The sequence below is a fragment of the Thermobia domestica genome, chromosome 16 (genome assembly GCF_964235325.1).
Source record: "Thermobia domestica chromosome 16, izTheDome1.hap1.1, whole genome shotgun sequence".
Lineage (NCBI taxonomy): Eukaryota > Metazoa > Arthropoda > Insecta > Zygentoma > Lepismatidae > Thermobia > Thermobia domestica.
This window is the reverse complement of record NC_137469.1, coordinates 38,329,706-38,343,334: the sequence shown is the minus strand read 5'-3', so window position 1 is coordinate 38,343,334 and position 13,629 is coordinate 38,329,706. Positions and strand designations below refer to the sequence as shown.

The 13,629-nt window shown below is 34.4% G+C and overlaps 1 protein-coding gene across 1 annotated transcript in view; it reads right to left on the bottom strand.

The window, feature by feature from the left end:
- Positions 1–13,629, bottom strand: part of LOC145673027 (immunomodulatory peroxidase-like) — a 78,166-nt gene that overhangs the window by 27,776 nt on the left and 36,761 nt on the right. The window contains exons 7-9 of the mRNA XM_081742351.1: positions 9,564–9,734; positions 4,835–5,056; positions 1,900–2,097 (exon numbers count right to left, since the gene is read on the bottom strand). Coding sequence (XP_081598477.1) covers positions 1,900–2,097; positions 4,835–5,056; positions 9,564–9,734 — 591 coding nt within the window. The remainder of the gene's footprint in view (positions 1–1,899; positions 2,098–4,834; positions 5,057–9,563; positions 9,735–13,629) is intronic.

Sequence of the window (13,629 nt, the reverse complement as noted above, 5' to 3'; positions counted from 1 at the left end):
TTAAGTTTCTAGCTTCACACAATTTAGCATTCAGTAGTTATAGACAAAATTTGAACGTCAATTTTGATGGTACTGTTTTGAATTTAGTCAAATAAATTGTTCGAATTGCTGTAACTTTACGCTAAATGACTAACAACGAGTTGAATTATTACTATCTTGGAACAAAAATATTTAAAATGAATTATAAAACTCATGACAAGTATGATGAAATTTAAAAAGTTAATTAAACGTTAGAACAACTTCATTATTCTTCATTGTACACAAGACATTGTTTTTATATAGCAGCTCCTTACAATATTGCAATTTGTAAACGAGCATCGTTGAAATCGAGAACAATTCTATATTTTCTTGTACAGTCAGCGACAAAAGCTCTTTTCGTTTAGTAATTTTATTTTGGGAATAACACTGGAACGTACACCGTTGCACTGAGTTTCAAGGATAAAACGTACAGAAAATTACATTCTTTTTTTTAATTTACTGAAAACTGTGTTCAAATTGTCCTTCCATTCTGAAGTTATTTACAAAACTAATTTCATCAAACGGAAAGAACTTTTGTCACTGACTGTACATATTTTTGATAGACGATATGAGGGGTGTAGATGCAAAAGTGGCAATCTCCATTTTTTTGAGAAATTGAGTTAGAGGTGGGACTATATTGTTTTAAGTGTCCCCGACCGAGCGGTGAAGTCTGTTTGGATCACAACCTACATCCTCCCAGTAAAAACTGAAGGCGAATATCACAATTTTTGCAAAACTTGCAATCTCCACTACCCGGTGCGGTTCAAAAGTGACAATCTCCACTTCAGCCAATCAGAGGCCCGCTGGCGTCAGACGTTGCCATGGCGACCGTATCACTTGCCTGGAATCGTTCCAAACTTCCTCACTAGTTTGTAATGAGTCAACAAGTCTGTACTAGTTCACTAGTCCACGTTCATTTTCAAAACTTGCAATCTCCAATTTTGAAACAGTAATTACAAAAAATGAGGGGACTTTCTATGGGGGAAATTTATGTTCAACCCTCTAATATTGCTACGATCTACTACGCCAAAAAATCTGTACGTTAAAATCTTATGGGGTTTACGAGATATCAATTAATCGCTCGTCCTGAAAAATTCGGCCGAGTGGAGATTGCCACTTTTGCATCTACACTCCTCATATTATGTCGTTAGCTCTTCTACTTTTGATATTGTGTTATGACACCGGTGAGGAGTACTGCGGAATTTGCTCACCCCAGGTACCACAAAAGCCAAGGCCGCCTATACTAATATCCTTTTATGGTCGTCCATCATAACTCCCTATAGGCCTTAGGGTTGCCTATGAAACAAAAATTGAGGCTGTCTCCTTATGGAAAGTGTACTTGTTTCTATTTTAAGAGCTCTGTTTCACGAAAATTCTGTCTCGTCTTCTCCTGTGGGTACACCTGTTTGTATTTTCCGAGCTGTTTCGTACTTCATCACGAAAATTCTGTCTCGTCTCCTCCCATGGGTATACCTGTTTCTATTTTAAGAGCTCTGTTTCACGAAAATTCAGTCTCGTCTCATCTCGTGGGTACATCTGTTTCTATTTAATGAACTCTCACGAAAATTCTGTCTCTTCTTCTCCTGTAGATACACCTGTTTCTATGTTATGAGCTCTGTTTTGTATTTCAACACGAAAATTCCGTCTTATCTTTTCCCACAAGTAAACCTGTTTCTATTTTAAGAGCTCTATTTCGTATTTCATCAAGAAAATTGTCTCGTTTCTTCTCGTGGGTACATCTGTTTTTATTTTAAGAGCTCTGTTTAACGAAAATTCTGTATTGTCTCCTCTTGTGGGTAAACTTAATAGATCTAGCAACTGTCTATTATTAGCATCAGAGACTTAAGTTTCCCCTCCTAATTTAGGTACCTTAAAACTTACCTAAAATGATGGGCAGGAATTCGTTGTAAGTCACATGTTGGATTTGAGCCACCACTATTCTCCTAGCTTCTTGAAACAATTTTTCATCACTCCATTTGGGATTCAGTTCCCTTAAACCATCTGCTACTCGGTTGTGCTGTCTTGCCCATATTAGCGTCAAAGACGTTAGTCCTAAATTTTCATTCACACGAGAATCGCCTGGAAGAAATACAGTAAATGCATAAATATTGTTGCTTGGTTCACCTGCATAAGTAGCTGAAATTTCCGTTCATTCTTCGGTAGCTAATAAAGTAAGTAAAAAAAATATTTGAAACACAAAAACAATTTGGCTTCGATTTAGGGAAATTATTGATCCAGGTTCCAAAAGAATCAAACTTAAAGGGCCTATGAAAACTTAAAGGAACATGCCATACTTAAGATAGATCTGTAAAAAACATTATGAGATAGGCCATAAGTAGCATAATTTAGTCATTATCATAAGTATTCCACAATAACTGTAGGATCACTTGCTATAAAATTGAGAAATTTTTATGAATTAGGGTCTTCATATAACCTTTCATTTCACGTAAAATTATGAACTTCAATACCAGTAATCAATTGTAATCTTTTCTCCCCTTCCTCGTTTTCCTTCCACCATGTGTTCCTAACATGACTACCATTTTAGCGTATTTATTTTAACACAAATATCCGGTGTTGCGAGTAAAAATACATAATACCCTGACGATGTTACATGTTATATGTACACCATGTGTTATTAGAAACACGTCAGACACCTGGTACATGGTTCATTCAGACAGTAATATTGATACCTGTACTATTCGTCAGTGAAACCTTTCATTTCGTAAGAACAATGACTTAAGGAAGGTATTTCAGCTATTTGAAAATAATGTGTATCAGACAGATACAGATATACTGTAATTTTAAGCGTGTACACGTTGCCTTTCAAGGGTATCATATATATCTCATACCTGACATTGAGAATTCGTATTTATTTTTAATGTTTGGCATAAACGTACATAGATTTACATTGTATATTTGACATTTATAGCAAATAAATAGCAACGTTTCCAGTAACCTTTCCAGATTTGTTAGCTCATACACTTTCTGACATTTAGATTGGTAGAAGTGTTGTCATCTGTTTTCTAATGTTCACAAATTTCTCTTCGTCATCGACTATATTTCGTTCCTGATAATCACTTATAAATAAATAATTTATACCACACTTTATTCTCCCTCATAAGAGTCATGTCCGATTAATAAGAAATATTGAGGGAGAAAGTAAATAGTATATAAAAGTATATAGTATTTGGCGACTGTATATAACAGCCAACACTAAGACAAACCTTCCATCAAGGTCCTGGAGAAACGTATTCTGTTTTGCAAAAATGTAGTATTTTTGAGTTTAGGAAGATAGAGATAAAGAACTGATTGTATGATATTGAATTAAGACTGAAAGGTAATAAACAACTGTAAACCAACACTCTTGCCGCATCTGTACTCTTGCCACATTCAACGCCGCATAGCAGACGCTCATCCAATTCTTCATGAAATCTTAGACCAGACTCCAGCCCTACGGCCCCTACCTCGTTACGCATATTTACAGTTATTGTAGCTCACCTTCTTCCTATCCATGAACATAATCAAGCCACCGCTCACTATAACCACTGTCGTTGTATATATTGTCGCCATCCATTCATCCATTGCGTATAAGTGCATCAATGCACTCTTTTGTTTTCTAACTAACTAACAGGACTCTAAGTAAGGGCGCCGATTTCTCTGTAAATTTGGGAGGGCCCATTCAGATGCAGAAGGTATATACATATGAAGATTTTAAGACAAATTGCACTTAAATTATGCCAAATATTATATACTCATAATATTATATATTCAAATATTATATACTCAATAGGGGGCCCATATGAGCTTTGGGTGGCCCGGGCCCCCTTGGCCCCCCAGGATCGGCGCCCTTGATTCCAAGTGTTTGGAACCCGCTCTGACAGTGAGTAGCCCTGGAGCAGAAAATTAACACCCTTTTTGTAACTAACATCATATTATATTCTTGTGTTATGTTACCTGCACTACATTTCATCATATACATTAGAAAACATGTTCAAATCACCTTCTTCTGTATGCTTAATCAGGTAAATATATATATAAATAAATAAATCCTGATACCTATCTCCCAATGAAACTATCAATAAATGAATGCTTATAGCCCCAGAGAAGGTGTTACCTTCTGCGGCCCGCCCATCTTCGAATAGGAACGAAATTGCACTTTAAAAAAGCAACCGTAAAAATGTTTCAAAGACGCTTTTATAAAATGCACAAAAAAGAAAATGTATTTATTTATTTATTGTGAGGTAAAATGGAACTAAGATTAAAAGCATTGGGCACAATCTAAATAAATTTATCATAAGTGGAACATTTTAGTGTACATTTTTAGTAAAGAAATGGGGCCCACTGCCTCATTTTTTTTAATTTTACCCCACACAAAATTATCTTTCTTGGTGCAGGTCTTAAAAGCATTATTATTGTAAATACAAGTTACGTCCCAAACATATGGACCACCCTGTATTAGTGGCGGATCTAGGCCGGGATCGAAGATGTCTAGGCCCTCTCAGTTTTTTTTTTTTTTTTTTTTTTTTTGAGTGACAAAAGTAATTAAGTTATATATTTATATATTTTTGAAAGTTTACAGTAAATTCATGATATATCTATCATAGTCTGAGTTCTAGCTGTCCTCCCCCCCCAGATTTTCAGCTTCTAGATCCGCCACTGTTCTGTATTTTCTCTGAATCAACTGTAAACGAGACATGTTAATATCCTCAACCCAAGGACTACTAACGATTTCGCAGATCCAAAGAACCCACTCTGTCAACTGTACATAAGACAGTTTTTTTTTTTTTTTTTTTTTTTTAAATTTATATGTCCTTACCGGATCGGAAGCAGTAACGACTGCGTAATATTTCTTCATCCAAATTACATCCATCGTAAGGGTCTACTGAATAACGAAGCAGTGTTCTCCCATCGTCAGCTAATTCCATTCGTAATTGTCCATTCTTAAGTTCTCGCAGATATTGAGTTTCGTTGAAAGATGATCCATAGATGACAGAGCCATCCAAGAAACTTGTGATCTGATTTAATTGTTCTCGAGGACCTGAGAATTGAAGTGAAATTGAAGTAATTCTTAAGTCAACTACTGTATGCTTTACACTTGTCATTTCATAAAGGTTAACACAAAAACATAAAATTATTATAAGTAAATCAACCAAACAGACAAAGTTATAAATAAACAATACACAAGATATATGTATATCTATTATCATATATATCAATGATTTCCAATTGGTATACGTACTCAACAATTCGATGTGTAAACTATGCATTACAGCTTTGCTTTTGGAAGATTCAAGATTGCTAATAAAACTCTTAACTGCCAAAGAGTATATATATTTTAAGAGTATATATATTGAGTGTTCTGAAAATGGCGCCCACGGACCACAGAACGTTATTCTACAGGCCAAAATAAAGCGAAGATGTTATATGATGGTATGCTCTTCGGGGCCTCCTTCGGCCGCTATGGGAAATCAAAATTTTACAATGTGGCAACGTCGCAGATTAACTTAGAGCATTAGCATTATCATTACTCTACAAATACAACAAGCAGGTGAATCGATTGCTACACTAATAAGTAATGCTAGTGCCAATCAATATCGACTTTAGCTGCCATCTAGAAAGAATCGATATAACTATTTGATGTGTTTCTTTATTTGCGACGTTGACACACAGTGCAATTTGTGTCTCCAGACGAGGACTTGAAAGGTATACAAATTTATATATTTTTTGCTTTGTTTTGACTTATAGAATAATGCTCTGTGGTCCGTGGGCGCCATTTTTAGAACACCCGACACACACACACACACACACACACACACACACATATATATATATATATATATATATATATATATATAACACTTTGTACCAGGTTGGCAACGCTGCAACACAATAACCTCATATGTTGATTAGCTTCATTCTCTATGTTAGTGTAAATGTATTTGCACAGGCATAATTCCACTTGATTGTATTATTCCTGTAATATTGAGCATTTCCATTCACTTTCCCATTGTAAGCCATTGGAGGGACTCGACATTTGAACACTCTGTATCTCGGAAACGAAGCGACATCGGACCCATGTTTATACGAATATTTTTACTTATTTGGACATCCGCAATCACCTCGTCACTTTTGGACATGCATTAATGTTACACCCTGTATATATAGGGCGACCATAGTCCCGTTTTGACCGAGACAGTCCTGTTTGTGGGGCTGTCCCGGCCGTCCTGTCAGTAGATGGAAAAAGTAGTGTTTGTCCCGTTTATACAAATCAAAGAAGTAAATAACAAACCCCAGTTCCTTTACTCCTTGTAAAGATAACTATTAATAATTAATAATAACAAAGATGCAAGAAATGCAGCTGAAATTCCTTACATTAAACATTATCTATAGTTCGCAGTACTGCTTGATATGCAGCATAGGTTTTAGCAATTGCTTATTAGCTGAACAAACTTCAACGTGTCTTTCCTTTTTCATAACTATCAAATTACTTGACCCTCGTCCTGTAACAAAGAGAGAGAGAGGAGGGGAGCTCTAATATTTGGGTCTGATAAAAACAAAGGTAGGCCTAGAAGTCCAGGGGTGCTAATTCAGCACCACCAGTAGCAATTCTAGCCACACTCTTTTCACTTTTAGCCATTTCATAGCCAATTTTCATATTCATTCTTACGTCTCTAAAAATATAGTCGTTATAAGTAAATTGTATGTAGGTAGAAGAAATTTAAACGCGAAGTTTCTTACGGACCTAGTGAGATGCTGGCTCCTTGGTGAATGGCGGGTGAGGATGTCGGTTGGGTGTTGGCAAAACTGCAAAAGCCAGTAAAACGGAGGTGTTGGTTGTCTCATTTTTCATGATTTTTTTAAAAAGCCGGAACTTGTCCCTTTTCAGCTGAAAATTTTATGGTAATCCTATATATGTGTGTGTGTTACCTTAGCCTTCTTCAGACAGATAATAGCCGAAATTGTAAACACATACATATAGTCTTAAAATATAAACTACTTCGTTCAGCTGGAGTTCAATTAGCAATTTTGATGTGTAGCTCAGTCCCTGAGGGAGTGTCGCAAAATATTTGAATTTTAAAATATTGTAACACGTGATCATGTGTGTTTAAATGATTTAAATTGTGCTATAATACACATAATAATAATACATGATGTAATAACTCGGTAGTATTTATATTTAACATGCAAATTACCTTGTCACGCGAGAAAGAGATCAGAAATTTTATTAATGCTAATATAGTTTAATGATTATTTTCATTTTTAGTTTATTCATTTTATTAAAACAACTAAATAAATTAAACAGGTTGGGTTGGATTGTAAATTGGTTTTTATAATTGAACTAGAATATTTACATAAATGCAAGATATGATAGTTTACCTGAAAATTAAACCAATTAGCTTACGTAATTACATAAATCTTTACATAAATAAATCAGCAATTAAAGTTATTAATTAACTCCGGTTATTTTTAATAAAATTATATTCATTTTAGTGATCTAATAGTTAAAAACCAAAAGTTAATTTGAGACAATAAACACAAATTTTAATAAACATAAATATGAGTCCTGGCACAAAGGCCTAAGGTGCGTGAGAAATACAAATTGGACTAATGCTAACTTTGGTAATCATTTCTTGCTTGTTAAAAAAAAAACAATAAAAAAGTATTCCAACTTACATAATTGTATCTTTACAGCAATTCAATAATAGTAAAACAACACAAATAATTGACTCGCGAGTAACAATTCGGTTAATGCAACTAGCGAGGTCTCGTCGATTAAAGGCAACATCCCTCTGGTAGAATTTACCAGAGTTTATATACACAATTTGTTTCTTTACTTTTTATCTTTCTGTTTTTTTTTTTTTTTTTAATTTTTTTTAATTTTTGAACTATGTATCCTAACCACCAAAGGTTGTTTTCTGTAACATCAATACGGAAGTCCTTGTAGCTAATTTCACAAATTTTTGACAAAAGTATACATTTCTGTTTCACAAATAGTTTAGACTGTTTCCCCTTCCACTTTAACTTGTTTTGTTTCTAAAAATGGTTTATATCCATATAATATCCCTAAATTCGCTTTCCAAACACTTTTAAAATTAATTGTTTAATAAAACACTAAAAAAAAAATTTTGGTCTAGTCTCTATATTCACGTAGCACTTAATTAGTTAGTCAACCAACAGCGACAGCAACAATGCACAGTATTGTATAAAGTCACTATTTTATAGCAAGTTCGTAATTTGGGGCTCAAAATTGCCCACTGAGATTTATATTTTAATCAATAGAGTAATAATATACCAAGAGAAAACATGAAAATCTAACTTACATCGTGGAGTCTTGCTCCTCCCCCCCCCCCAAAGCAAAAACTGAAATGATGCTGTTGCTTTATAGAAAATTGCACTGTTTTAACTTTATATTATAATTTATTTTAACTTTATATTTTAATTTATTATATTATAAAGAAGATTGTCGCGAAGTTGTGGGCGTTTCGTAAAGTCTACCGCTTGTCAAAAAGGGTTGGGAACTACTGGTGTATATTATATAGCTGATATTTACATTGTATTATCAGTTGCATTCAGGGGTAAGAGTGAAGGGGAACGGGGGGACGCCGTCTCCCCACCACCAAAAATATATACGGCGTCCCCCAGTTGAAAAAAAAATACGGTGGGCAAAGATAGGCAGGGAGACGGCGTGACGTCATGCCGCTACCTTTTCAGATCGACTTTTACCTATGGTTGCACTAAATTACATCATTCAAGTTTGTGATTATTTCTCCAGTTTATCACACATCAGTAGTTATTATTACTCTATTCATCCAAACAGTGAATACTGAAGCTTTATTATGGTACGCAGTGCCGAATTTACGTATAAGCTAAACAAGCTCTAGCTTAGGCCCACCCTCTCTTAAGAGCCCCAAAAATTAAAAAAAAAAAATGTACATTTTCACAATATAAGAAAACAGGGGTGCCCACAAGGGGGGCTATGACGCAAACTGCGTCATTGAAATATTTGGGGGGGGTTAAAATCTATATAAATATGTTTGGCGGGGGGGGGGGTAAAATTAATCGAAAAGATTTTTTTTCATGGAAGAATACCTATAGATAGACAATTGCGGGGGGGTGCGTCATGGACATAAGGGGGGGTGGGCACCACTGAAGAAAAACAACAAATAAAATCAAATCTACATAAGTCTCTATGATGTGGGGCCTCTTCTGCTAGCATGCTTCCTGAAATATTACTAGTTTCTTCATTTCTGTATATAGGGTGCCTACGTTCATCTGGACACATAAAGGGCTCCATCATCTTCAGTAGCTTAGGGCCCCACTAAATCTAAATCCAGCTCTGATCGTATGCTAATATAAACAGAATTTCTACACATTATTCCAGTGTCATAAACATTTCAGAAGAAAAAAAACATATAATTTCAAGCTTATTTCTTCATACTCGAAGTTACAAAGGAGGATTGTTAAAGCAAAATAATCGTTGTTACTGTGTATACGCGCTAACTTTAGATCTTGTACAGTGAATAAAATGGTAAAACAACTCTTACCAATCTGACAGGTAGGTGCAGGAGCTGATCTTACGAATTCCATGCAAGAGGCATTGACACGGTCATAGAATGTATCATTTGCCACTGACATTGGGAAACATTCTGGATGAAGAAGAGAAGAATTTGCTAACACCTCTTCGGAACAACAAACAATTCCACTGTCATTGGCTCCTGTAATGAAAATATGTGTAATAAATAAATAAATGTTATAAACAGATACAGATCCAAGGGCTTAATAAATCTGTACTTCAATTTCAGTTTCATCTCATTACCTTAATAGTTTCATTCTAATTACATTAATAAAAAAAATTTACAGCATAAATCTTTTAAGCTGACAAATGAATTGTCTTCCTTAATTTTCCCGAATACAACACATGAAGATTTACACTACCTCACATAATTTTCTTCAGCTTAATAAGATCTATCGATTGAAATATGTCTCATCTTTGGACTTTTTGTCGTTAAATGCTAATTTAGAACTTTCACCCACACATTTTATAGTTAAACAATAATTTAGAACTTTCTCCCACACTTTTTGTCCTTAAACGATAATTTTGAACATTCTCCCAGACTTTTTGTAGTTAAACGATAATTTAGAACTTTCTCCCACACTTTTTGTCCTTAAACGATAATATAGAACCTTCTTCACACTTTTTGTAGTTAAACAATAATTTAGAACTTTCTACCACACTTTTTGTAGTTAAACGCTATTTAGAACTTTCTTCCACCATTTTTGTAGTTAAACGCTAATTTAGAACTTTCTTCCACCATTTTTGTAGTTAAACGCTAATTTAGAACTTTCTCCCACACTTTTTGTAGTTAAATGATAATTTAGAACTTTCTTCCACACATTTTGTCGTTAAATGATAATTTAGAACTTTCTCCCAAACCTTTTGTCGTTAAACGCTAATTTAAAACTTTCTTCAATATTTTTTTGTATTTAAAAGTTAATTTAGAACTTTCTTCCACACTTTTTGTAGTTAAACGCTAATTTAGAACTTTCTTCCACACTTTTTGTAGTTAAACGCTAATTTAGAACTTTCTTCCACACTTTTTGTAGTCAAACGCTAATTTGGAACTTTCTTCTATATTTTTGTAATTAAACGTTAATTTAGAACTTTCTCCCAAACCTTTTGTCGTTAAACAATAATTTTGAACCTTCTTCCACACTTTTTTTTAGTTAAATGATAATTTAGAACTTTCACCCACACTGGTTGTCGTTAAACGATAATTTAGAAGTTTCTCCCCCTTTTTTGTAGTTAAACGATAATTTAGAAACTTCTTCCACACTTTTCGTACTTAAACGCTAATTTAAAACTTTCTTCCACACTTTTTGTAGTTAAACGCTAATTTGGAACTTTCTTCCATATTTTTTTGTAGTTAAACGTTAAATTAAAACTTTCTCCCACACTTTTTGAGGTTAAACGATAATTTAGAGCTTTCTTCCACACTGGTTGTCTTTAAACTATAATTTAGAACTAACATTTTTTGTAGTTTAACGTTAATTTAGTACATTCTCCCACTTTTTGTCGTTAAACGCTACTTTAGAACCTTCTTCCACATTTTTTGTATTTAAACGCTACTTTAGAACTTTCTTCCACACTTTTTCTAGTTAAACGCTAATTTAGAACTTTCTTCCACAATCTTTTTGTTACAACTAATAAATATAAACAGGATAGGTGTCAGGGAGTACCTCTGAAAGGACTTGTTTCGGATTCTACGAAAATTTTCCAATAACTTTCAGCACCTCAACAATTTCAATACGGCGTAATTTGTTTGTTTGTTTATGGAAATTTAGCGTCCTTTTTCAATGCTGCAGCTATACAGGAGGTGGATCTTCAGTTTGAGGTTTAATCCAAACCACCGTAATGCTTTCGAGTTATTTGAATTCTCCCCAACTGAAAATCTAACCTAAGACCAGGTACACTAAAAGTGCACGCGATAGCCACTAGGTTAGCGGGAAGAGCCAATAAGACGCAGTGTTTAGGGTAGAAGTGCCACGAAACGAATTCAAATCAAGCCTTAAACTAATAGGTTGGTTATTACGGTGTGGTTTGGGAGACATTTGGGATGAAGTTAACATCTCAGACCAACCCAATTCGCGCAACTGAACATAATTCTTCAAGTGGACTTTGTGGTAGACAAAACCGTGTGCGTGGGTTTCGTCGAGATTCTCCCGTTTCCTCCCACTTTCTTCATTCCACCATTTTATTCATTTCTCATCATCATCGTCTCCTTTAGTCTAGCTGGCATAACCATGGGACTTAAAATTTAATGATTTCATTTTCATTTCATTTGAACATAATTGAACATTTGTTGTCCGTTTTGGAAGTTCGAACCCGGCGCAGTTTTCCATCTTTCTTACCGAACTGAATGATGCTCTGCTCGCGAAAAGGTGTAATATTCCACTTGTTACCATTCGCAACCTTTATGACTCCATTCTACGTAACATTAGAACTGTTCTGAGGTCGAAAGGTGGTCGAACGCCATATTAGCTGGATACATTGCATTTTTAGTGTTCCTATTAGGTTGCTAATTAATTGTATCAATTACATCAAGCTGAACAAAATGAGAAGTAAGAACAAAGTATAGGGTGGCCCAAAAGTAGGTATACAGTACCGTAAGTAGGTAAGGGGAACATATCTAAAGAAAATGGTAATTGAAGTAATTAGTTTTTCTAATTGAACTCATGAAAGAGTATGACGTGGGTAATTGAAATTATGATTGCGTACGGTGTATGTAATTGAAGTAATTAGTTTTTGTAATTGAAGTTGTGAAAAGAGTATGACGTATGTAATTGAAGTGATAACGCGTGGCAGATGGTGCCGCTGGCGCCATTACTGTCTGACCGTAATGCGAGTTTCCTTTATACTTTTTCCGCCCGTCTACTTTGTATATTACCGACTGCCGCACTGTATTGAATGTTAGCTTTTTGCTGGCGCCATTATCGTCGCGAGTTTTTTGCCCGCCCGCTTTGTATATATGCCGCTCGGTAGCCACGTACGCTAATGGTATTTTTATTTATAGATACCGGCACAGTTTGTATATTTATTTATTATTGTGACTTAAGTAAGAAGAGAAAGTTTACGTACCTTTGATGACACGGCCGCTATTTTGTTGACTATTTCCTGGTTGTTTGTTGTTGCAGTTGTATATAATTTATGTCCATATTGCAGTGTTGTCTGTAATGAGAATAATTACAGTGATTTTTTTTTCCCCCTAAATAATTACATTTTCCTTTCTTTAGGGATTTCTTTTTGTAATGTTGCAGCGAAAAAGGGTAACTAGATTTTCGATAATTTGTATGTAAGCTATTGAGTGTTTCCTTTTATGTACAGTGATTAGACTACGTATAGTTACCTATATTTTTTACGTAATGAGACCAAACCCTAATTATGAATTATACTTTTACTTTCTATTAGATTAATTATGAATTTACCTTGCACTTTTTTTATTTATATAATTGAAAATGGTCAATATTAATTAACCTATAATACTTACCATATGTATATACTTACGTATGAAGAATTGAGCTTTACCACTTGTGGTTTTTGATGGACGGATTTGGTTTTCCAATATGGCGGCGTTGCGTGATCGTTGAATAGAGGTTTCTCCATAGTAGGAGTGTGAAATGCGAATACGCGCGTTTTGCTTGCATTTCCGTATAGATTGATGCTAATTAAATTTGTGATGAATTTGGATGGGCGAAGTTGCATAGTTTATTACATTATTACAATATATGTTTAATTTATATTAAATTTTGTTTTATCGTGTGTTTAATTATTATAAAATTGAAATAATAATAATAGATAACGATACATTTTGATAAAGAAAGCGGAACCCCACAGTACTACGATATGTACAACTGTGCTGCCATCTATTGGCAATAATTACAACTTCATTTAACAGGCACGTTATATGGGAGACTGATACAGAATGAAGGGGGAGATTTAAGGTGAACTACATGAGATTTAGATGTACAAGGAAGAGAACAGAATAAAATAAATAGAGAAAATATTATTGTTTATTGAATTGAAGCAACATTTAAGCGTAATATAGTAGTTTG